The sequence below is a fragment of the Rhinatrema bivittatum genome, chromosome 6, assembly GCF_901001135.1.
Source record: "Rhinatrema bivittatum chromosome 6, aRhiBiv1.1, whole genome shotgun sequence".
In the NCBI taxonomy this organism is placed as follows: Eukaryota; Metazoa; Chordata; class Amphibia; order Gymnophiona; family Rhinatrematidae; genus Rhinatrema; species Rhinatrema bivittatum.
In genome coordinates this window covers 344,015,682-344,042,395 of record NC_042620.1, presented here as the reverse complement: position 1 = coordinate 344,042,395, position 26,714 = coordinate 344,015,682, and the positions used below count along the sequence as shown (strand labels likewise).

The following is a 26,714-nucleotide window of genomic DNA, read 5'->3' as shown; positions in this document are numbered from 1 at the left end:
AAAGGTTTGTGTGTTGTGAATCTCATGGGTTCATCCTAGCCGCTATGAGACAGGGGATTTTCAGAGAGGCCAGTTTACGTGGGAAATTGTCCTCTGTCTTATAACAGATGGAAAACCAATCCCAGCAAGCTGATGCCCGGCAGGTTAATTCTGAACAAGGTCCTAAGGTGCGCATGTGCATGACAGCATGCAATGAGTTAGCAATAAAACATTACTGGGGGGACAGAAATAGCTTAGTTATAGGCATGGAAGGGGAGAAAATCTATGAAAACATGTACTTTGGCTATAAGCTTTGTCTCTTCATCACTTGAGAAGAACATCAGATTTCTTTGTTGCACCCTTTTCAGTAAGGTGCTGAGCACAGAAAACATTCCAGCATCATGCAAAGACCGGCTTTAAGTGGAAAACAAAATGTGAAGATGTATTTTGTTTTTGATGCTTTGTGTAAAGTACTAAGAACATAAGCACTTGCCATACTGGTCAGACCAAGGGTCCATCAAGCCCAGCATCCTGTCTGCAACAGTGGCCAATCCAGGCTATAAGTACTTGGCAAGTACCCAAAAACAAAGTCTATCCCATGTTACTGTTGCTAGTAATAGCATTGGCTATTTTCTAAGTCAACTTAATTAATAAAAGGTAATGGACTTCTCCTCCAAGAACTTATCTAATCCTTTTTTAAACCCAGCTACACTAACTGCACTAACCACATCCTCTGGCAACAAATTCCGGAGTTTAATTGTGCGTTGAGTGAAAAAGAACTTTTGCCCGATTAGTTTTAAATGTGCTACATGTTAACTTAATGGAGTGCCCCCTAGTCCTTCTATTATCCAAAAGAGTAAATAACTGATTCACATTTACCCACCGAAAGATCATGGTCAGCTCATCGAGCGTTGCTGAAGAGGTCCTGCCAGTGTCTAGCACCTCATAATACTCAGAGCATCACAGGACGAACACTTGATGCTGTCAGGCGCATGGCAATAACTGATTGAAGCTGCCTTTGAAACTTAATAACCCACAGTGTCAATTACCTACGTCTCAGGCAAAAATAAATGCATTGCCTCCAGTTCTTCAGTCAGGCATAGATTTCTCCACATATCCTCAGATTTAAGAAAATAAAATAAAAATGGGAGATGGCTGGAGTTTCTGGCTGATACACAGATTTACTTTATACCTGCTATATATATATATATATATATATATCCTTTAGACAGCACAGTCTCTCTGCACATGTAAGGCAATTTAAAAGGGAGGTAAATTACCGTTTAATGAAAATGACAGGACTCGGATAGCACCTTACACTAACCAATTTATCGGTGCCACTTGACTCCTGTCATTTTTGCTACACCAGACTAACACGGCTATTATTCTGAAGATTTTTTACCTTTTAATGCTCCCTCTAATACTGGGACAATCTTGCACCAGCTTTTTATGATATTCTAGCAGCAGTTCATGCAAGCGATCCTCCTTCCGCTCCTGCTCCGCAAGAAATTTTGTCGTCAGCAACAGCAACTCTGTAGTGCTCTGGAAAAGCCGGCAGGCATAGCAGGTGGACTTGGCCGTTTCCATTTTATCCCCGGTGAGCACCCAAACCTTCATGCCTGCCATGTGCAAGGCGTTAATAGTTTCTGCTACCTTATCTTGAAGCCTGCAGATGAAAGCAATAGTATTACCCCAACTGGAGAGAGCACCCAGCTCTTCTTTGACTGGTCACATACTGTTTTTCTGCACACAAAGTGGTTCACAGATTTTACATAGTAACAATAAATACAATGAAGAAAAATCACAAAACTAAAGAGTTGGTAAACCATAACCAACCTAATTAAAACAGTGACTGTAATTCACAACCCCCAAACTGAAAGTTGTACTAACTACTCTCCTACCCACTACATTCTTTAGACACCTATGGAAAAGAACAACAAGGTTATTAAAATCCAGTAGCACAAAATTAAAATAACCAGATTTTTTTTGAAGGAAAGTCTAATACCCAGTAAGGCCTCTGCCAACTGAATCTGCTGAGGCAAGAAGTTCCAGAAATGTATGGCGACCATAAAGAAAGCAGAGTTCTTACCTGTAATAGGTATTCTCCAAAGACAGGAGGATGTTAGTCCTCACGTATGGGTGACATCATCGGATGGAGTCTGGTCTGGAACTTTGATCTGAGCATGTGCAGTTGTAGTTATCACCCTGCCCCCTAGGCAGAGTCCCTTAGTTCATGATATAGCTCATACATGGAGAAACCAACTTCCAAGGGAGGTGGGTGGGTTTCGTGAGGATTACCATCCTGCTGTCCTAGGAGAACACCTGTTTCAGGTTAGCAACTCTGCTCTCTCCAAGAATGATAGTCCTCATGATTCCAAAGCTATAGGCTGTTCAAGCAGGATAAAGTGAGAAACTGCACAGTGCTGAAAACACCACCTCTCTCCCTTTTGCTTGTGAAGCAGCTGACCAACCAAGGAGTCTAAGCAGGAAAAGACTTGGGTACTACAAAGAGAAAACCATAGAAATGACAGATACACAAAACCCCCAGGCATAGCAGAGGCGCCTAAGGCAGGCAAGTGATGCGAATGCCAGCAAGAAACATACTCCGCGTCATGGAAAACATTACAAGCAGGGTTTTGCATCAATAAACCCTGACAATAGTAGATCTAGAACCTCGGATACAGGAAAAAAAGTCTAGAGATGTAAACAAGAGATGAACTCTTGGACAAAGACTGCATAGTTTCATTCAGTGTTACAAGACAACCGAAAAACCAACTGGGTCCCAAAAGCTTTCCAAAAAGAAACTGCGGTCCACTGGCAGCTGAAGGACAGAATGCATCTGTAGAAGTATGCCCCATGTTTGGCTGGTAGGCACAATGGGCATAAAAACCCAAGCTTGTAGCATAAACAGCAATAGCAGGGTCGGTGACAGACCCTATGTGCCAAAGTACCAGACATAGTTGACCATGCAGGACAGCATCCAAGAGTTTCAGGGGTTGAAAGGCAATCCCTGAATGGGATCGCTAGCTCAAACTCCCAAGCAGGGAGATAAGTTAGGCCTGAAGCTCACCCACACTGCATCCTGTCAAGGGCAGGGCTATCCATCCTGTCTACAGGATAGTTCAGGTGAGCAGGAAGGCACTTTGGGCAATCCAGTGAAGTGAGAAAAGCTAAAGGCAGTGCTGGCCAGAAATTGGCAAAAATATAGGTAAAAAGTGGTGATTCTTTCCCTGCAGGTATACACTAAGATATACCACGAATGCCCCAGCTTTTCTTCCTCTCCCCTCAACATTCCAACTGGAAGTCAGAAGGAGCGAAGAACACAAGGAGACAGAGCCCTGGACTGCAAGGGTAAGAACAAGTTACTAGGTTGTATATCTCAATCCCAAACAAGTAACTCACTGCCAATGCCAGTAGGGAGTTACTCACTGAGAGAGCGCCTTCAGCCTGTCTGGAAGAAATCCAGAAACACTCCATCAGACGGGAAGAAATCCAGAAACCCTCCATCAGATGTGAATGCCAGTTTCTTGCTGGCATTCGCATCACTTGCCTGCCTTAGGCGCCTCTGCTATGCCTGGGGGTTTTGTGTATCTGTCATTTCTATGGTTTTCTCTTTGTCCGGGCTGCCGCAAGTGCAAACCCCTGTAGAACAGGATTTCTTCACAGGCCTAGAAACCCTAAGGGTATCAGGGCATGGTCAGTGTGATCTCGGAAGAGATTGGCCATCAACCTGGCTAAGGTATTAATACCTCAGCCATGATTACATATACTTCCCCCAAGAAAGCACATGGTCCAATAAATGGAACAACCATTGCATGAACAAGGACTTTCCTGTCCACAGACAGGTTATCCCTAAAATGGGGAAGTATATTTTCAAACCACTTCAACCAAAGAGTAGCACCTCTGTTGCGGGGCTCCCTCATCCCACAACTCCCTCAGCCATGGATATAGCGATAGGTTGAAAGGCATACCAATTAAATGGACTAGAACCCTCCCTCACTGAAGTAGGGTCCCGCAGGCGAGAATGACTGGCAATAGTGGTCCTCCATGAAAAACGCCATGAGCTCAGCAGGCATCAAAAGTGATTACCAGACAGGTGAAACTTCTCATCTTCACCCGGGAGCTAACCCAAAGAGGAGACTCCTAGTACAATGGGGAGACCTAATTTAGAAAGGCTCCCACGCAAAATAGACCTGTTGTGCCTTAGGACGAGCTGCTACTACCTTACCAGCTCTCGGATCCTGCGAGGAACAGAGAGTGACTGCCAGTCAGAAGCAGAGACCCCCTTCTTCAGGAAACGGAGAACTAGGGAAACCCTTTGTAGGGGTGGACAACCAGGCGTCCAGGGCAGGACCAATAAGGGTCGCCTGGAAACCCAGTCTTATCTCTCCTTCCTGAAGGGACAGGAAAGCAACGGGAGAGGAGGTCTCCTGATCTCAAAAAACCTTCCCACTCTCCAGGTGAGAGTTGGGTTATAGTCACTGATTGTTGAGGTTCAGAAATAATCAAATATGCTACTTGCGGCCATCCTCAGATGGCGTAGGTCACCAAGGTAATCAACGGAGGGACCCCAGCAAAAATGGTCCAATGACAGCCATTGCTGTTCCCTGGTTCTGGCCTACAAGTAGATGAATCGATTCAAAGGAATCGAGGCTCAAGTTCGTAGCCTGCAAGGGATGGAGCCAAAGAGGGGGGTCCCCACAAAGGGGATTTCTAACACAGGAGGGGTCGAAAGAGAAAATCCTCTTCTGAGGAAGGGGAAAACTCCGAATACCACCCTCCTGGTAACCACTCACATAGGGTTCGACCAGGAGTGTAGTCTTAGGTCAGTCCTGTGATTGCGGCGTACAACCCATTGTGCTCGCCACAAGGGAAACCCATACAGTAGAGGGCAACTGGAATAATAGTGCCCTCCTCTGTAAAATGTATACTGACCAGTATTCATACAATGGTATCAAGTTCTGTGGATGGCGGCACATGTAAGGCCTCTTGTTCCGCTCGCCCCCGCTCGGGCTCCCGCGCCGATCGCCGGCCCTTCTCTGCAGAAGCTCTCCAGCAGATTACCTACCTGTAAGGCCGCGAACATCCGCCCTCCTCTGCCTCGAACCGGGCCGCGAGCCCTCGCTTCCGCCGGCCAGACCCGAGCCACGAGCCCTCGCCCGGAACCGCCAGCACCATAAAAAGAGACGCCCACGAAAACGTCGCGGCGGTGACGTCAGAGGCGCGACCGACCGGCGGGGTATTTAAACCACCACCTCACTGGCGTTGCGCGCACGAAGGAGTGCGACAAAGGGGCCTGCCCCTTTGTTTCGCCCCTTCGGTTCGCCCCTCGATCTCCCCTAGCATTACCCCACCAGCACCATACCAGTGCTATCCCAGTGCTCACCCTGCAACAGCCATCCAGCGCTCACCCTGCAACATCCATCCAGCGCTCACCCTGCAACAGCCATCCAGCGCTCACCCAGCAACAGCCATCCAGCGCTCACCCTGCAACAGCCATCCAGCGCTCACCCTGCAACAGCCATCCAGCGCTCACCCTGCAGTAACCATCCAGCTAACCATCTAAAATGTTTCCAGCTCTTCCAATACCAACATTGCAACACCGCCTCCTACCTAAAAGACCATCTGCCAGACAAGCCCTTCACTACAACTTAAAAACAATCACCCCTATTCTGATTGCACCAATCACCCAGCTCTTAGGCCTCACCCTCTTTTCACTCTCACTCTTCAATGCACAATCCCTAACAAAAAAATCCCTAATTTTCAATGATTACCTCACCGACGCCAAGCCAGATATCTGCGCAGTAACCGAAACATGGCTCAAGCCCTCAGATACAGCTTTAATAAACCAACTCCCTATGCTGACCTATGACTTCTTCTCACTCCCAAGACTGAAAAAAAGAGGAGGTGGAATCCTTCTGGCTACCAAAAAAAGCCTTAACTTCACCCAACACCCATTCAGCTCTAACACAAAACTGGAAGTCGGCTTCTTCACATCACAACATCTTCAAATCCTTCTTGTCTACGCCCCCCCAGGGCTCCTAGAATCCGATGTCTCCCCCATTCTTGAAATCACCACTACGCTCATCAATCTGGATTCTCCAGCAATCATCTTAGGAGATTTCAATCTGCACATAGACAATCCTTCACCATCTAACAGCTGCGTAACCCTCCTCACAGCCCTGGCAGCAATGGGATTCCAACAATTAGTCAACGAACCCACACAGAAAGCGGGTCACACTCTGGACTTGATTTTCATCAACAAAGGCATTACGACCACATCCAATTTGAAGAACAAAAAGGTTCCATGGTCGGATCACACTCTCATCTCTACCTCTTTCGCCCTGAAAGAAACCAACACTCCTAATATCCCCTCACCTTCATTCCAATACAGGAGGCGATGCTCCCCAGAAGACCTTAACAATCAGTTGGATTCACAGCTCCCTCTATTAGATCTCACCGACCCGAACACTGCCATTCGTTCCTGGAACAACATAACAGAAAATATAGCTAACAAGCTCTGCCCTTCAACTATAAAAAAATCTCACACCAATGCCTCCAACAGACAACCTTGGTTCACCAACGAACTTAGAAAACTAAAACAAAGCTTAAGAAAGAAAGAAGCGACTTGGCGTAAAACCCCTTGCGACATCACCATTTCTTCATACAAATCCACACTATACCAGTACAAAGCCCTCACCTCAAAATCAAAAAAAGATTATTTTGCATCTAAGATTCACAACCTGGTCTTTGATGCTAAAGCTCTCTTCGCTTATGTCTCCAGCCTCACTCAAACCATACCGCGAGAAATCCCCGGCGACATGGCACAGTCTAAAGCTAATGAACTCGCTCAGTTTTTCCAAAATAAAATCAACAATCTTTTAATTCAACTGCCTACCAATACCGCTGACGCCCTCCCAACATATCAACACCCGACCTTCAAAAACTCCAGCCTAAACACTTTTGAGCCCGTCTCTTCCATTGAGACACTAGCTATCTTGAGAAGAATGAAACCTTCGTCTCATCCTGCAGACCACATCCCCTCCAAACTACTTCTATCTATTCCAGACACAATAGCCACATCACTGACAAACATCATCAACTGTTCTCTAGCCCAAGGATCCTTCCCAGATGATCTCAAAATGGCCTCAATCTCACCACTCCTTAAGAAACCCAACCTTGACCCGAAGGACCCTAACAACTTCCGCCCCATAGCTAACCTTCCATTCATCGCCAAGATCATGGAAAAACTAGTCAACTCTCAACTTTCAAACTACATCGAAGACAACAATCTTCTCTTCGCCCCACAACACGGATTCCGAAAAAATCGAGGCACAGAATCCCTCCTTATCTCTTTGACAGACCACATCCTACTAGGCCTTGACAAAGGAAATTCATACCTATTGATCTTGCTAGACCTATCCGCAGCGTTCGACACGGTCAACCACGCCATCCTCCTAAACCAGTTGTCGTCCATAGGAATCAGCGGCACAGTCCTTTCCTGGTTTAAAACCTCTCAACAATAGAGGTTACAAAGTTAAACTCCAAAACAAGGAATCCTCAAGATTTGACTCTGCCATAGGAGTCCCACAAGGTTCGTCTTTATCTCCGACTCTATTCAATATTTACCTTCTTCCTCTCTGCCAACTTCTCACCGACCTCAATCTAAAGTTTTTCCTATATGCAGATGATATTCAAATCATCATCCCTATCAAAGACACATACTCTAATACTCTTGACTACTGGGAATCATGCCACCAAAAAATCAAACAACTACTCAACAGCCTACACCTCATCTTAAATTCCTCCAAGACTGAAATCCTACTCATTTCTCCTGAGAACACCTCCAACAGTACTCTTCCTACCAATCTGCCTACCACACAAGCTAGAGACCTAGGAGTAATAATAGACAACCGGCTAAACTTTAAGGCACACATCAACAAAACAACTAAAGACTGCTTCTATAAACTCCAGGTCCTGAAAAGGATAAGACCTCTTTTCCATGCTCAAGACTTCAGAACGATCATCCAAGCAGTCATTTTTTCGAAACTAGACTATTGCAATTCCCTATTGCTAGGTCTACCTTCATCCTACTCCAAACCTCTACAAATGGTCCAAAATTCAGCAGCCCGAATCTTGACAGGCGTAAGGAAAAGAGACCACATATCCCCTGTCCTGAAAGAGCTTCACTGGTTACCCGTCTACTTCCGCATCATGTATAAAGCCATAACTATCACCTACAAAACTATACATCAACTCACCACTCTCGATCTTCAATTCCCTCTCCAAGCACATACTTCTACCAGACCTACCAGAGATGCTTACAGAGACTCCCTCCAAGTTCCCCCAGCGAAAACGACCAGACACATTACCATAAGAGATCACGCCACCTCCACAGCTGGCCCTCTTCTGTGGAATTCTATTCCTACAGACCTCAGACAGGAGCCCTGCCTCCTAACTTTTAGGAACAAACTTAAGACTTGGTTATTCAAGCAAGCTTTTCCGGACACAACCCAATGACACAATTCAATGACTCCTAAAACACCATGCCTCTTGTATATAACATTTATTTTGTATACTATATTTAAATTGTATATTGTTTAACCATTTCTATTCTCTCCTCTCTTCTTCCTTCTCCAAGTTCGGCTACCCTTGTTAAATGTAACTGTATCTTCGGTCACCTCAGTTCTAGTTTTTATGTACATAATGCACTCCTGTTCTTTGTAAACCAGCAAGATATGTTTTCATGATTGCCGGTATATAAAAACTCTAAATAAAATAAAAAATAAATAAATAAAATGTACAAACCCACTCGCTGGCTTGTGGGTAGAATCCCACGGCACAGCAAGGACCAAGCTCCACCTGTTAGAGTCAGTGGCTGCACGCTGTCAAAAAGCAATCACAGTGTGAGTGATGGCATCTTCCTTGCCAGTGTCCCCTAGCACCTTATGGTGCAGAACAGACAAGGAGGCTGATACCTTGACATGACAATGGCAGAATCCTGGCAAGGCTGTGTACTGTACAGACAGAGAGAATGCCGCGAGGTAATTGGAGTAGATGACCCCTGCCGTACCCAACCGCACATGCTGCAGTCCACTATCACACTAACTTCCAATAGAGTGAATAGGAACAATATGACGACTTCTTCCCCAGTACCACTGGGGCTCTGATTATGGTATGGTGATGGGTGGTGTTCTATGGCATCACCCCCATGGTACCCCCAGTACCTGATAACACTCCAAGAGGCTAAACATAGCCCTTGAAATTGAGTCTGTAATGGCTCACCACTGTTTCCCTCTAGGAATAGCAGCAGAGGTCCATGGTGACAGACAGTGCCCATGGTGCTCTGCAGCAGTATCCTGCAGCATCCGACTGTGTCCACTGGTGCCCGCCGTGGTGACAGTGCCTATGGAGCCCATAGTGTTCTCATGCTCACCAATGATGTATCACATCAATGGCACCAAACAATGCTGCACCCAGTGCTTCAACGCCGTTTGATTGTGTCGACATGTCCGCAGGGCCCCAGGCGCCCGTGGACTTCAACATCCCAGTGGCATCAATAGAGACCTGTGTCCAAAAGCATTGATGGACCTGCGGTACCGAAGATGCCAGGGAAGCCTGCAGCAGTGATTCTGCAGCCCCAACATGGCGCCAATTTGCCTCATTGGTGCCCAAAGAACTGATGACTGCTGGCACCATCGACAGTTCCCCTTGGCTCACCTCTACATCTGAGGGCATCGATGCAGTGAGCTCGATGGCATCCCTTGCCAGTGGCTATGGCTAATGATAGCCTCGACAGCAACCCTAGCGCTCATTAGCACAAATGGTGCATGAAGCCAGGCAGGACCTCTGATGCCCCCCTATCTCAGTGGCTCAGGGCTCCCGAGATCATTGGCATCCATGGTGCCCAATAACAAAAGGCTAGTGATGGGGCAGCATAATGGACCAAATTAAGGCTCCAAGATGGACAAACAGCCCGAGTGGGAGGGCAAAAATGCTTTGCTCCCCTAAGAAAATGCACCACATCAGGGTGCGCCGCCAGTGGTCTCCCATGGACTTTGCCCTGAAACTGGCCAGGGTGGAGACCTGCACTCTCAAAGAGTTAAACAATGAGCTCTTAACCAGCCCAGGCTTGCTGAGGATCAATTTCTTTATGAGCGCACCAGGATTCGAAACCCTCCCACACCCTAGCATAAGCCAGAGAAGTGGAGGACTTACAAGCTTGCAACAAAGTGGTGATAACATCCTCCAGATAACCCTTTTTTCTCAAATGCTGCCGCTCAAAAGCCAAGCCACTAAACAAAAGTTATCTGCTTGATTGAAAAATAAGGGACCTTGATGAAGGAGGTTTGGAAGATGTCCCAGCCTCAACAGACCGACCACTGCTAGATTGACCAGGTCCACAAACTAAAGTCATCGAGGCCACTCTGGAGTCACCAGAATCACTCTTCCTGGGTGGACCTCTATCCTTCTGAGTATTTTGCCCACTAGAGGCCATGGCGGGAACACAAATGAGAACATCGCTTGGCCAAGGAAGAACCAGGGCATCGACCCTTTCCGCTCCTCACTCTCTCCTGCGACTGAAGAAGCAAGGTGCTTTGGTATTCCATTGCATTGCCATTAGATCCATATGAGGAATCCCTCATATGTGGGCAATGAGACACATCGCTTCATCTGATAGCTCCCATTCTGCAGGATCTAACTGCTGATGGCTGAGAAAATCAGCTTGCACATTATCGGACCCCACTATGTGAGAAGCCATTATCCGAGCTAGGTGCTGCTCCGCCTAAGACATCAGCATTTCCTCTTCCCGAGCTACTGCTCAACTCTTGGTCCCCCCTTGGCAGTTGATATAGGCTATCGTAGTCGCATTGTCAGACAGGATTCTGACCAAGTGACTGCACACTAGAGATGCACCACTCGTGTCTCGAGACCACAACACTTCCTGTGACGACCAATGCCCTTGGACTGACTGAGACTGGCACACTGCTCCCCAGCCAGAGAGTCTGGCATCTGTTGTCATGACCATCCACCGTGGAACCTTCAAGTCCACTCCACAGCCCAGATGGCTGCGCAAAATACACCAAGGTAGACTGGACCATGCTGAGTCGGTAAGCGGTAGTGGAAGATGAAACTCTTCTGATATTGGGTTCCAGCGGGACAGCAACGTCTGCTGATGTTGTCTTATGTGAGCAAACGCCCAGGGCACGAGTTCCAAGGTAGATGCCATGGAGCCGAGGACCTGCAAGTAATCCCAGACTCTGGAAATGCGGGACTACAAGAGACTCTGGATCTGAGACTGCAACTTGAGTGTGCGCTACTCCAGAAGAAAAACATCCCCACACGTGTATTGAAACGTGCCCTCAGAAAATTCAAAACTTGTGAGGGGAGAAGATGGCTCTTGAATAGATTTCACTACCCAACCTAAGGAATGCAAGCGGTGCATCACCATCTCCACCCTTGACTGCCACAGGACCTGCGACTTTGATCAAATTAGCCAGTTGTTCACATATGGTTGCACCAAAACCCCCTCTTCTGAGGGCCACAGCCACCACTACTATCACCTTGGTAAAAGTCAGTGGATTTGTCCCTAAACCGAACGGAAGGGCGCAAAATTGAAAATGCTCCCCCAGGTACATGAACCTGAGAAACCTTTAATGGTCTGGATGGATTCTGATGTGCAGATTCCCTCAGATCCAAGGATCTCAAAGTTTCCATTCAAAAATGTGGCAATTTGAGAGCCAGGTTCACCTTCTTTAAGTCCAGAATTGGACGAAACATACTCTATTTTGTGGTCCCTAAAAAGGAGGGTAACAGCCTTTCCCTTATTCGTGCGGGGAGACAGGATCTATGGCCCCTAACATACGCAGACACTCGAGAGTTTGCCACACGACCAACTCCTTGCCTACTGAGCAGATATCTGAGTGACTGAGTGAACTCTAAAGTGTAACTTCTTCCTATCACCTCTAGGACCCACTGGTCTGACATTATCTTGGCCCACTCCTTGTAAAAATATGCAAGACGACCTCCTATCCTTGGGACAGAAGAGTGAGCGAGCCTTGCTTTATTGGGAAGATTTTTTGCTACCAGCATCCTGGCTGGAGATCTCCTTGTCTGCTCTATGGGCCCGAAAGGACTGGTTCCAAGACTGCGACCTCCCTGAGGCTTGTCTCAGTCCCATAGCCAGAGCTCTTCTCTGCCAAAAATGCCATTAGCCACGAAAAAGAGAACATGATGGAAGAGACCCTTTGGACCCCTTGGGCTTGTCTTCTGGCAATTTGTGGACTTTATTTTCACCCAAGAGTTTTATCAGCTGTTCTAGATCTTCACCAAAGAGGAGCTTACCCTTGAAAGGCAGTGCCCCTAGTTGAGCCTTAGAGGAAACCAACTGACCACTCAACCACAGAAGCCTCCTGGCTGAGACAGTGGGCACCATTGTCCTTGATGAAGTACGAATAAGGTCATAGAGCACATCGGCACCATAAGAGACTGCTGCCTCGAGATGTTCCACGTGCTGAGCCTCAGAGGGTGACAAAATTCTGTTCTCCTGAAGCTGCTGCACCCATCTCAAGGATGCCTGAAGCATACAACTACTGCAGACAGCGGCCTGGATGCCCAAAGCAGAGACCGCAAAAATCTTCTTCAGGTGCACCTCCAGTTTTTGTCTTGCAAACCTTCAAAGCCCTATCAGTTTTGATCCCAAAGCTCATAACCTAATCATTTAATTCCAACATGCAATCCACTAGATACAAATGTGGTTTAGGGAACTCCATGTCTTCTTTACAGATCCATAAAGCTTCAGTTTCTTAGGATTCGATTTTAACTTGCTACTCAACATCAAATCAGAGCTTGGCTTTAACACCAGTATTCTCACTCAATTTTTACTCAGGCATTTGCATAGATTCTGTTATATAAAACAAAATAAGAATGCATTGTCTGTATTTAATTTTAAATTATACTTATATGATTGTGTTACTCGCTTAGGATGACTGCATTGAGATAGGCGAGTTCCAAAAATTTATAAACAAATATAATAAGGCACTTATAATAGCCTTGGTTTACTTTGGTTAATGGTTGCAGATATACATTGAAAACTAATGGCGAGAGAAGGGATAACAAATCTAGGTACTGCTTTGCTGTCCTACCTGCTAAAGAGAAAAAAAGAAGCAACCATTCCAGGGATCCCTTAATACCTGCTTCAACTAGGTTTTCAAGCAACAGAATGATCGATTGTGTCTAATGCAGAACTTAGATCCAAAAGGATCATCACTGCATCCAACCACTTCACCCCCACCCACCCCAATCCACAAGCGACAGTCATAAATAGTTAATCATAGACATGGAGAAATTACTACTTACCTGATAATTTCCTTTCCTCTAATGAGGGCTGGTCAATCCCGACCAGTGGGTTATGCACCTCTGCCAGCAGATGGAGACGGAGCAAAAGCTGACGTCATGGATCAGCCAGCCAGTATTCTCTGGAAAAGCCAAACTGTGGACAAACTGATTATACTTGAACATTATCATTAACAATAAACCAACGGGAACATCAAGCTCAGACAAAAGAAGTAATATATACAGTAAACTAAGGGGCTAGAAAAACCTCAGGATTGCTTTAGGATAGCAACAATTCTTCTATCCTGAGCTGCAGCTCCCTCCACCAGAAGGGTAGTTCATTTTGTGACAGAACACAGCAAAGCATCCACCTTAGGAAAATACAACGGTCTTTTGGCCTTCGGATACAAGTGGTATAAACTTGCCAAGGCACACCCTCCTTTAAAGGACACCTCTGGCACACTCCATTCCAGATCAATCAACTCTTGAATTGCATCCAGGAGGCGAAAGAAACATGAGGCCTTGCATAGGGTGACCAAAATGGGGTCCTTCTACAACCTCGAGTAGTCAGTTCCAGCCACTCCAAGTGCTTTCAAAATTGAGAGATCAAGCTCGGCAACTAAACTCTATGAAAGAATGGAGAAGAGTTCCATGCGGCTTCAAATCTGAGACTGAGAAGATGGACCATGATTGGCAAAATGAGCATCTAGACAGCGCTGACACAGGCTTGACAAAAGCTTCGGCTATATTGTAGCATGCAGAACAAGTTTGAAAAAGGATTCTTTTATTGTGGCGTTAATGAAGTTTTTTAGGTTTAGTCGGTGGTCAAGGATGACACCTAAGTTTTGCACGTTTTGGGGAGAGGGTCGCTGCTGGGGGAGGGCAGGGGGTAGTGGTAGGTGGAGATAATGAGAAGTTCAGTTTTTGATGTGTTTAGGGCCAGCTGGAGGTTTGTGAAGAGGAGGTTTATGGCTGAGAGGCATTTTTCCCAGGTCTTGAGCGCACTGGGGAGGGATTCTTGTATGGGGATGAGTATTTGCACATCATCTGTGTATATGAAATAGGAGAGGCCGAGGTCAGAAAGGAGTTGGAAGAGGGGTAGCAGGTAAATATTGAAGAGGGTGGAAAAGAGGGAGGATCCTTGGGGGACACTTGGCGAGCACTCGAGGAGGGCGAGCATGTAAGAGTGGCTGCAGTCTAGGCCTTTGAGGAGGGTGTCTGAGAATGAAATAAGGAGTGTTTCTGTACTGAAGAACCTGCAGAAGCTGAATTGGAGGGGAAAAGGATATTGTGATTTTCTAAGTGTTCAGTGAGTTGTGCATTAATGACTTTTCCCCATGATTTTGGTGAGGAAAGGAAGGTTAGAGATAGGTTAGTTGGGTCGAGGTTGGTTTTTTTAAGGATAGGCTTGACTACAGCCTGCTTTAGGCAGTCGGGGACTTTGCCATGGGATAGTGAGCAGTTAATAATTTCTGTTATGGGGGTGGAAATTGTGTCGGAGATGGCTAGGAGTTCCAGACCTGTACCTGTTCTATAATTTTAGCTAGAAAAGACAAGTTTGACATCCTCATCATCATTTTTTTTTTACACTAGTTGGCAATTTGGTAATTTGGCAATGGCCAACTCGGATTTCTTCAAATATGGCCCTATAGTTTTTTTCAACAAATGAGGGAAGATAAATTTAAGTATGAAATAAAAATAGTATTTGCTTACTGAGCAAAGCTGCTCTAAACAAAGTACAATAAAATCAAACAGTACACAAAGCAGACACAAAATAATACAAACTACCTATACAGACAACCGAAATACACAAATGTTCTCACTATGACAAATTCACAAGCAACTAATGATTCTGCACACCTCTCTATTCCTAAGTTAATCAAATGAGATGGGCAAGTGTCTATGATGCTGTGAGATTTAAAGCTTGCGAGGATGAACAGCTGCTAAACTAATCTCAATGAAATAAGACCAAGTCTTTTCATTAATAGAAGCATGAACCTCCTCTGGCCAGTCTGTAAGCAGGGGATAAACTCTTCTTGTTGCTTTGAATAGTTAACTCTTTCTAAAAGTTTTTCATGGTCTCAATAAAATAGAGTCACAGTCTGACAATCTAATTTATTTTCCTCTGCCCTCTATAGGTCCTGTGGTAGGTTTTTCAGATTCTTTAAAAGTGGTTTTACTCACACTATTTGACTCAATAATAAGGAAAGAGAAATGAGATTTTTATTTTTTTTTGCTTCCATATTAGTTATGTCATGTTGACAAACATGCATGACACAATTCTGTTAATATTCTTGCTTATGTTCTCTACCAAATTATCTCCAATGACCTGATTTTAGTCTTCAGTACAGTCACTGGTTCTGAAAAACCTACTCCAGGGTCACAGGCATCTCAGGTGCTAGTTTGCCCTGGGATTCTCAGATCTTGTCCAAATATCCACCTGCTCATCAAATGGTTTCTTGGGTTACAAGATACACCAACAGGTGTATCTTGTAACCCAACCCAAAAAATATCAGCTGTCAAAATTATTCACTTTATGAAATTTAATATATGGCCTACTACTTCCTCCCATTCTTATCTAATTCCAGTGCAAAAGTAAGCAAATGGTGCTCAGGTCTGATCTGGTGCCTGTTAAGCTCATGGGGAAATTTTCAAAAGAAGTTATGCGCGCAAATGTAGCTACTATTGCAGCAATTTTCAAAAGCCATTTACTTGAATAAAGTGCACTCACACGAGTAAATACTATGGACAATTGAGTGGCATGTGTTGTAGCAATTTTCTAAAGCCTACTTATACTCGAGTAAATGCTTTTCAAAAAATCAGGCCCAGAGATTTTAGCTGGGCTGGGGGGAGAGGACGATATTTTTAACAGGTTAGATTTATACAGTTAATAGCCAATTTGAATGAACATCATTTGAATATTGACCCCCTTGGGATTATGCTGCAGAGGGGAGTAACATAAAACAATCACACAAGGGTTACTGTCTTGCTGGGTCTTTGAATGCATTCAATTGAGCTGGTCTATAATACAAAGAGAGTTGTCTCAAACAGCTTCTGTATGTTCTTCCCCAGCCACAGAAAAGAAGAATGAACTAACTCCACTTTGGTTTCTCGCAAATCAGTTACCTGTCTTCTACTGCAGTGGCCCCTATCAAATGCATATCAGCCTCTATTTCATCAAAAATCCTTGCCATCTTCTCTTCTCTGTCTTGTAGTGCCATTTTAGCTTGAGTGAGCTGTTGGTTAATTCTGTCATATTTATCAGGGGACAGTTCCTTGAAGGCCACACAGAGAGTCCGATATCCCACCTTGAAACACAAATAATTATATTTAGAAAACCAGCAAACCTTACTGCATTTCTTGTTCAGAGATTCTGCAACAAACTATCTGGTCTTATCTTAAGACAGCACAAATCTGTAGCATTTAGAAGTTGAACCTTTTAAAAAGTATTATTTGAACAGAAGTTTCAGGCTACAAATGAATAGTTAACTCTGGTTGTAGTGCAAGTGTAAGGGATTTTTATTTGACCACATAAAGTAACAAGTCTTCCATATTATCCTTTTAAAGCATTACAAGCTCTAGTACATTTCAAGGACATGGGGGGATAGCCTTATTCTTTTTCTACCCAATTAATACCATTCAAGTTTGCAACATTTTGCTAGAATCTGCAGCATATTCAGCATTTGAAAATACATGGTCACTTCCATCATCTGCCAATCTGCAGTATCTCATGGATTGGCTGTGAGGTGTTACTGCAACCAAGTATTAGCTCCATTGCAGTTAATGGAATGATGACCTATGGCCACAGGATACACAAAGAAATCCTTGGGGCTGTAATGGTTTGCTGGATAGCAGAAGCTAGTAACGAGGACAATTTAAATATCCAGCAAAAATAAATAAACAGCATATCTCTACAAGATCTGGAGGCTAGACTGCTCTGGATAAATGCTAAGGACCAGTTTTCACCAATAATTTGTAAAGAGGAAGCATCTTACTGGTTTCTACCTATTGCTCTGTCATTGTTTGGCCACATTGAAGCAATAAGGTCAAAACAATACCCATTTAATTACCTTAGTGTCAGGTTGCTATGATATCTATGTCTGGTCACTTTCCATTGCCCTATCAGCAGTTAAAAATGCAACAGAAAACCTCAAATAAGGAATTTAATGTTTCTCGTCTTTATTCTCCACTATGGTGAAAATTTTCTGCACCATTCTGCATTTTGCTGTGTAGAATTGTGAGTTCTGCATACTATTGTCTTGCTGATTTTTGCGCGATACTGTCCTCAGAACATAATATAGATTATGGAATATGAGACTCATAAGGCTCATTATTCTGCCCTACATAATTTCTGTTACATTGCTATAGACCCCCAGTTGATCACGGTCTTCCTCTCAACTAAATATCCCCTGGGTTTATCCCATATCTTTTTGGCTCATGTTATTGATTTTGCCTCCCCTGGGAGGCTCTGCTATGTATCCATGGCCCTTTCTGTAAAATAAATATATTTTCAGTTACTTCTGGCTGTACATTCTGAGCCTATCATGACCTATGTTTCTAGAATTTGCATTCCACTGAAAAAGCTTTACTTCCTGTCATTATTTATACTCCCCTACTCCCCCCCCCCCAACCATCATGCCTCCTTCTCCTATAGGGTATCCATATTTAGTGTTTTTGGTGCAGACTGTGCACCATTTTGGTAGCTTTTCTACAGGTTATGTCTCTCCCTCTGCACCCTCCCATTCCTTCACTATCTTGTTGCACTGCTTATGATCACCTTGAGGTCTCGTTCCTGGCTTGGTACATTAACAGTGCCTCATTGCACATCACGTATTGCTCCTCTGGATTTGTGCACCATAAATGAATGCATACTTAAAGAAACCATCTCATCAGCACTTGCTTACCAATGCATTACGTTCTACGTGCACTTTAATCTGTTCTACCTCACTCGGAGGTACTCTTTCAAAAATAGAAGAATCTGCTCCTTTACAGAACAGAAAAATATTTCCTGGAACAAGAGGAAAACATGCAAGACTTAAAATTGATTAAAGAGTTTAGTACAATGTTCAGACAAACTGCTGTCATAAGAAAACCATCTAGCAAATACAACTAAAGTAAGCATGGGCAGATGGTTACTAGAATATCAGTTGGCTATACAGATAAACAGCAAAAGCATTGTATGGGCTGTCTTTTAGTTACAGTTCAAATGAGACTGCTATATTGAGGTCAAATGTATTAAAAAAGGTAAAAAGAAATGAATAGGAGAATATATGGGATGCAGCTGTCAATAGTTATGATTTTATTTACTTATCCCTTTGCAGGTTATTTTTGTGACTGGAGTGATGCATTGGTTTGTCAGAAGATCATTAAGTCTAATGATATTGTTTGAGGCCCTAGGATTTGTGTTTTATATTTATTCCATGGTTATACATTTCATTTTTTTGAAGGATCATTCCATCCAGGTGAGTGATTTGGACTTTCAGTCGTTTTATATAGAGAGCTTGAATATATAACAACCAGGTTATGTACAGTCAATGACTATCTTATCTGGGATAGTGTTTTAAGTGTTCCTTGGTTTTGTAAGTCTGCAGAGTTACTGATATGATTTTTCATATAATTTAATTTTTCTCAATTGGATTCAATATTGAGGTTTTGGTTCTTTGTTGATCTCTTATTTCATTGCATCATTGGCTCATTGGTCTATACATGGTACTAACAGTCATGTGTGTATTGATGCTATACGATCTTGTTTTATGGTCTACTTGCTTATTGCTTTGGCTTGAATTTTCATGTGTTTATTAGTTTGGATTACTATTATGTATGTTATGCCTTATGACTATAGTGTTGTGTGTGACCTATGTTTTTATTTTTTTTGCATGTAAGTTTACCCAGACTGAGCAGATGCGTTCTCCTGGATGAAGATAGAGAAGGGTTTGGACTTATGCGCATACTTTTGATTTTCAAAAGCATGGAGCGTACATTTTCCCTATGATTTTTTCAAGTATATAAAAGCAGATGTAATTGTGTGTGAATAAGACGTGTCGGGAGATTTTCCCCAAGTACACATGCACATCCTACTGCTTTGAAAATTGGTGTAACTTATGCAAATGTTTGTTGCATACTTTAGGAAGGATGTTACAAAATTACCTCTTTATGTCCAAATTGTTTTTATCTATTATTGATGTTTGTTTTCACATTGCATCTTGCTTAGAGTGTCAAGTGAGAAATAAATGTGATGAAATAAATTCAGCACAATAATAAAATGGAAAGAGGAAGGAAGTGCAGAATAGGCAGCTGTCTGAATTAGGTTTTTGGTTAATCAATTAAAGCTCAATTACCATAAAATTACCCATCTTCAAAGCTTACTTACATACACAAAGATGAGATTTGTAAATTACACTCTCGACCTAACTTGGTAGCAGCTAGGTAGAGAGTCTATCAAGCTAGGTCAAGAGTACAATGTACAAATCTCATCTTTGTGCACCTTTTCTCACTCCAAATCACATCAAATCTTCACTGATGTGTACTGTGCTGTTCGTACCTCTGATAGTGCATGTAAAAGTGCCCCCTAAACCCTAGAAAAAGAACCTCACCTCGAGTTACTTATATGAGAGCCTTATAAAGAGTTTCTCTCTCTCTCCCTCTCCTTCCCCCCCCCAACCAAACATGGAAATGCCTGTCTGGGCACTTCACAGCTTACAATGTAAAAATATTGCGGAAGTGATAAATTCAATGCACGTTGCAGTAAAATACCTATGCAATACGCTAAAATAGCACATGTTGTAGTATCTCAAAAATGTCTCTAACCACAACCCCTTATTCTTCTTCTTTTTTTTTTTTTTTTTTTTTATCGTGGGTGCCAGTCATGTGAAATTTATAGTAAAATGATGAATCTAAGCCTCAGAACGCATCAGCTTACCTTAACTGCAGATCTGGTGCAAGTTTAACCATCAATGTGAGGCCTGGCTTTTTGCTTTGTTTTGCTAATGATTTTTACCTTGCAGCCAAGAAAAGGGCACCATTTCCTCACTTTCACATCTTCACTTTCTGTAGTGCAAATGTGTAGAACACACACTCTTGGGAGGATAGGTTATATGTATTTATTCAATTTATGCTGGGGTGTTTTTTATGCTGATATAATTGATTTTGTTATATTATGCTTAATTATTTATTTTGCTTATATAATGATGTATTGGGCATTTGACAATAATTTTTTTTATCACCACACATAAGTTAACTGGCAAATACATGCGTAAATTATAACAATTTTCAATGCAGACATGTGCATATATCTGATTTGAAAATTATCTTATCAAATTGACCTGCAGAAGTTACACCTGCTAAAACATTTCCAAACATTTTCCATGAAATTTTATGCACACAAATAAATGCGCATGGTGGCACATACGCGCTTATATAGCCAAAAGCAGATCTACAAGTATTTTATAACATGTGTGAATGATGTATGCAATCTTATAAAATAAGAGTTAACTCTATCCCACAAAATATGCACGTATGTAGACTTACACATGAATACAGGTAATGCATTGAAACCACATATCAATGCATTGAATGCACATACTTTTCCTATTTTAACAATATACATGTGAATATTTTACACCTAAAAGTAAAGCAGAGTTTGTTACCTGTTAAAGGGTGTTCTGAGGACTGCAGGGTGTCAGTTCTCACACAAGGGTGACATCATCCGATGGTGCCCAGCATGTAAAACTTGCATCAAAGTTTCTAGAACTTTGACTGAGCCTCTCTGAGCTAGCTCCGGTATGCAATATACCACGCCTCTAGTCAGGGTCCCCTCAGTCTTATAACAGAATTAAAAATGATATAAGAAAGAACAAACCCATGAAGTGGAAACCCAACTCCATGGGGAGATGGGTGGGCTTCATGAGGATTGATATCCTGGTGTCCTCGAAGAACATTTGTTACAGGTAAGCAACTCTGCTTTGTTCTTAGACAAGCAAGAAGGCAGTCCTCACACCTGGGTGACCCCTAGCAAAAGGCAGCACCCCAAGCAAAAATGGGAACCAACAAAACAGGTACCAACAGGCACAACAACAAAAGAAACTTTGTTAATAACAGAAGGGCAGCCTAAACAGAAAAAACAGGCCCTAGGTGGGAACAGAGTTAGGTTCTAAACCTCAAACAAATTCTGAAGGATAGATTGGTCAAACCTGCTGTCATGTCGGCCATCCCTATCCAAACAGTAATGAAATGCGAATGAGTGGATAGAACTCCACGGATCAGCTCTGCATAGTTCCTCCATGGGGACTGCTTGCAATTGGGCCACCGATGCGGACAATGGTTCAACACAGAGTGAGCCTTGACATGACCCCCAAGATGCAATCCGGCCTGGGCATAATAGAAGGAGATGCAGTCTGCTAGCCAACTGGAAAGCATCTGCTTGAAAACTGCAGTCCCTAGCCTGCTTTGTGTTATCACCCAGGAAAAAGATCTGGGCATCATAGTTGATATTACATTGAAATTGTCGACTCAGTGTGCTGTGGCAGTCAAACAAGCAAACAATGTTAGGAATTATTAGGAAGGGACTGGTAAATAAAACAGAAAATGTCATAATGCCTCTGTATTGCTCCATGGTGAGACCGCACCTTGAATACTGTGTGCAATTCTGATCGCCACATCTCAAAAAGATATAGTTGCACTGGAGAAAGTACAGAGAAGGATGACTAAAATGATAAAGGGCATGGATCGGATCCTCTATGAGAACAGGTTAAAGAGGTTAGGGCTATTCAATATGGAGAAGAGACGGCAGAGGCAGGATACGATAGAGGTCTACAAAATCATGAAAGGACTGGAACAGGTAAATTTAAATACGTTATTTACTCGTTCAAATAATATAAGGACTAGGGGGCACTCCATGAAGTTGCCCAGTAGCACATTTAAAACAAATCAGAAAAACTTATTTTCACTCAATGAACAATTAAGCTCTGGAATTCACTGCCAGAGGATGAGGTTAAGGCAGGTTAGTGTAGCTGGGTTTAAAAAAGGTTTGGATAAGTTCCTTGAGGAGAAGTCCATTAACTGCTATTAATCAAGTTGACTTAGGGAATAGCCACTGCTATTACTGGCATTGGTAGCATGGGATCTACTTAGTGTTTGGGTAATTGCCAGGTTCTTGTGGCCTGGTTTGGCCTCTGTTGGAAACAGGATGCTGGCCTTGATGGACCCTTGGTCTGACCCAGCATGGCAATTTCTTATGTTCTTATAAAGGAGGTGCTAGGGGAAATTGTACGCCCCTAGTATCTCCTCGGCAGTGGGCACCCAGGAGAGGTGGCTGTCACAGGTTAGGAAAACGGACGTTCAATTTACAAGCGTCCCCACAGCCACAGTGAAATAGATATTAAAAATCTTAATTAGTTGCAAATTTAATCTTAGCTTTAGAATAGACTGCACAATAATATTTGTTGGTGACTCTATATGGTAATGTATCTGATTAAGTTTTCCCTGAGCAAAGTATAGACACTGAATGTAAAGCCCTTCTAGGAGAGCTCCCCATCCCAGGTTCAATCCCAGGCTGAATGTATCCATGGTTAGGACAATTTGTTCCAGAAGAATTGGAAGGGTATTCCTTTGGCCAGACTGGATGGAGTCTGCCACCAGGAAAGGGAATCCCTGAGATGTTGGATGAACAAATGCTATCCCAAAGATCTTGAGTTGCCCAAGTTCACAGTGATCTTAGGGTCCATTGGGCTCTTCTCATGTGAAGATATATCAAGGAAGTCACTTGTATTGTTGATGTCATAAGGCCCAACAGTTTCAACATGTCCAAATAGATAAATGCTTACTCATTCTTATGCCCTCTGCTAAAGAAATCAATTTGATGATCCTTTTTCTGAGTGAGGAAGGCTTTCACCCAAGTCATCTAGCAGAGATCCTATAAATTTCAATTGAATAACAGTCTCAAATGGGACTTTGGATAGTTGATAATGAACCCTAGCAATGCGAACATCTGAATGGTTTTATTTATTTTAAAATCTTATAGCCCACTTTATATAATATAGCTTGCTTTAAGTGGATTACATTATACAAAACATCACAAATTATAAGACACTATATGTCTCTTGTGATGTGCTCTTCACCCATCAATTGTACAGGTAAAGAAATACATGCACTCCCAATCTGCGAAGATGTGCAGCCACCACTACAAGACATTTCATGAATACTTGTGGTGTTGGCATGAGGTCAAAAGGCAACATGTGATATTGGTCGATTCATCAATCAGAGCATCAATTTTTGCCAGAGAAAGTGGTGAAAGCACAAAGGGAGTGGAAATTTTTAAAAAATGCATGATATCATGAATATCATGTGATATCACTGCAATATTGGTATATTGCATGATATAGCCTTACTGCAGCTTAGTAACTCTTCGCCTAAGAATGATGAAGACCTGGGCGATGCTAGTCAGGCCACATATACACCATGGGAGCATGCTTAAAGCTCTAAAAGCTTTGAAGAACTCTTCCCAGACTGGGCTCCTTCAGCTGACGTCATCCCATGTGTGAGGACTGAGCATTCTGCTTGTCCTCAGAGATCCATTTTTCACAAATGCTTTACTATTATATTCCATAGTGCTACATACCAGTAACATGACAAATGAACTTTAATTATTAATTTTCCATGTAATTTGAGGGACATTTTCCAGTTCCTACAAGGCACCATCAGGGAGTGAGTTTATCAATGGCTTACTCAAGCTGCGGCTGAGAAGAGAACTTATGACTCGTGGTGTACTAATATTTGAAATTACAAAAACAGCTACTTTGAAAATTAAAAGTGATAATATATCATATAACAACATTGCATAGCCATATAAAAGTATTAAAACACAACCAACTATTGAGTTGGCTATACCCTAACATTGCTATATGAACACCAAAGTTTTATTATTCACATACTACCGATACTTAGAGTAGATTAACCATATCCCTGCATGGCTTTCCTGATAAAGCCATTTTTCCCAATTTATTCCTAAAATGTTAGAATTCTAGAAATGAACAGTAAATCTTTCAGTCTTAACAATAATGATTGTATTAATGTCCCCACTGCACAGATATCATGCTTTGCTATAGCCATCTTATCATGTCATCATTTTCCAATGCATTTTCCAACTTTTGTGAACTTTCTTATATTGTTCAAAGGAAACTGCAAGACACGTGGCTAAATCACAACCTAGGGGAAATACCAGGTCGAGATAAACAGACCTTCATGTACCATACACACAACCAAAACAAGCTTGACAGAGATGCTGGACTGTAATGCTCGTTTGTGCATGCATGGGAAGACGAAGGGCAAACAAATTGTAAACCGTTATGATGGTACCTAACTTAATGACGGTATAGAAAAGTTTTAAATAAATAATAAACATGCTTTATGACAGAAAAGGAGGGGAGAGAGTAAAACAGAACCTGTTTGAGCCTAGGAGTTATTGCAAGTCTAACAATGTACCTTCAGTGGTTCTCACAATAACACTCATACGTCGACGAACAGGATCAAAGTATAAAATATGAAGGAGCTTATACCTGAAAAAATAAAGAAAGTTACAATCCCAGGTCTCTGAGGCAAAGATTTACTAAATTCTATTATTCTTAATGCTCAACTTGTACAGTAAGCTAAGAGGTGATTACGGTGACAATTAGAACCCACTCTCCAAAATACACTATACATTACCAGAAAGCAAACAACAAAATAAATGGAAGGCAATAGCCTCTGGGGTTCTCTATTTCAAAAACCCAAAACCAGTTAAAAGTTCAGAAAACTGAAAGCTAAATAATCAAGTTATGTCTGTTGAACAGGGCACTTCCTGGCAGTTACTGCCCTGTCTGGAGGAACTGAAAGCCCTAACAAAAATCAAGGACTTTTACCCAGCTAGGGCATTAACAGACAGTAAATCTTCAAACTAATGGTTTGGGTTTTTTTTGGGTTTTTTTAGAAATTTAGTGTGTAAAATTAGATTTACAGTGTGTTCACTTAAAAGTAATAATAATAAATGATAATCGACAAACACACCTGTAACATCTACCATATTCATTATACCATGGTCAATAATTCAATCTTAAACAGCTTTTAGCATGTATGAGATTTTCACTGTATATTTCTCTTAACATATGCCTCATTCCTCCAGCCTGAAGAAAAGATGAAATTGTTGGGAGATCTTTTGTCAATATGTAAACATCTACAGTAGCTTCGCATGAAAAATGTTCCAGCAGAAAAGTAAGATAGTTACAAGAATTATGTATTTCCTGTGGCAATAATGTTTCTTTTAAACTTCCACTGTGTCCTATACTAGCCAACAGTAAGTTATACAAAAGTGCAGGATCATGTATTAATTTCAAACACCCACATGCACTACAAACCTCGGTCCATTTCATTATTTCACTTACATCTCCATTTCATTCTCTCTGTTTTTCAATTTCATGAATTCGTTCTTGAGCCCCAAATAAGTGAAGCCATATCTGTTTGAGAACAATTGAAAGACCACATTAAACTAAAACTCTTGCCCCAAAAGGGATATACCATTAGGTGCCATTAATCCCATGATAAAGACGATCTGTTGCTTCTAACACTTGCTTTATCCAGAAAAGATGAGGAACATGACAGCCTTACTTTTTAGCACCTTTCACCAATGCTATTTCATCAGGAGATGATGAGATGTAGATGACCTTCTGCTCAGATGGTATCATCGGTCCATCAACGTAATCTTCTTTTTTAATTTGAACAGTGTGACACAAACACAGGGCACGGAAAAATAAGTTCTCCCTTTCCTGAGGGGTGGTGAGAAAGAAATGTAAAATAAAAGGAGCTGTTTGTATTTGCCCTTGGGCCAACACAGAAAAAATTTGAGACACTTGAGTCATCAAGCCTAACAAGTCATGAATTTCCCAATTTAACAAGGAATTCAAACCCATGCATACACATGGATTGTTTAGCACTTTCAATGTTTCATTCATCAGGTTTTGATGAATTTCAAAACAGTACATTCCAGGGCCATGATTGGCCTTCACATGAAGTTTGAAGCTGATAATCCACTTTAATAGAAGAGTAATTGTGCTTCCAGATAGACAGACTGAACCACTGCATAAGTGCTAAAAGGGTCAAAATTAATAAATGTATGAATTTTTTATTAGCAAGTATATTTTTATCTCCATAACTCTAACTCGGTGCTGTTGATAGTAACAGATAATCAGCAGAAAAGGACCAGCCCATCCAGTTTGCCCAGTTGCCCCACATAGCTCTAGCCAATGACATACCCAAGCCATACAAACATGGCTGCCTGCAGGAGGTGATTCTCTCTGCTTTTTGACCTTGGCAGTGTAGCAGGTATAGCCTGTTGCCCATGTTAGGGAGAGATGGCAGGTTTCCTAATTATC

At 42.5% G+C, this 26,714-nt stretch overlaps 1 protein-coding gene across 4 annotated transcripts in view; it reads right to left on the bottom strand.

The window, feature by feature from the left end:
- ATP11C (ATPase phospholipid transporting 11C) overlaps positions 1-26,714 on the bottom strand; it is a 365,103-nt gene that overhangs the window by 104,321 nt on the left and 234,068 nt on the right. For all 4 annotated transcript variants that reach the window (XM_029607769.1, XM_029607770.1, XM_029607772.1 and 1 more), the window contains 6 exons: positions 25,951-26,108; positions 25,728-25,799; positions 24,793-24,866; positions 18,219-18,322; positions 16,441-16,622; positions 1,382-1,645 (listed from right to left, as the gene is read on the bottom strand). In XM_029607769.1, coding sequence (XP_029463629.1) covers positions 1,382-1,645; positions 16,441-16,622; positions 18,219-18,322; positions 24,793-24,866; positions 25,728-25,799; positions 25,951-26,108 — 854 coding nt within the window. The remainder of the gene's footprint in view (positions 1-1,381; positions 1,646-16,440; positions 16,623-18,218; positions 18,323-24,792; positions 24,867-25,727; positions 25,800-25,950; positions 26,109-26,714) is intronic.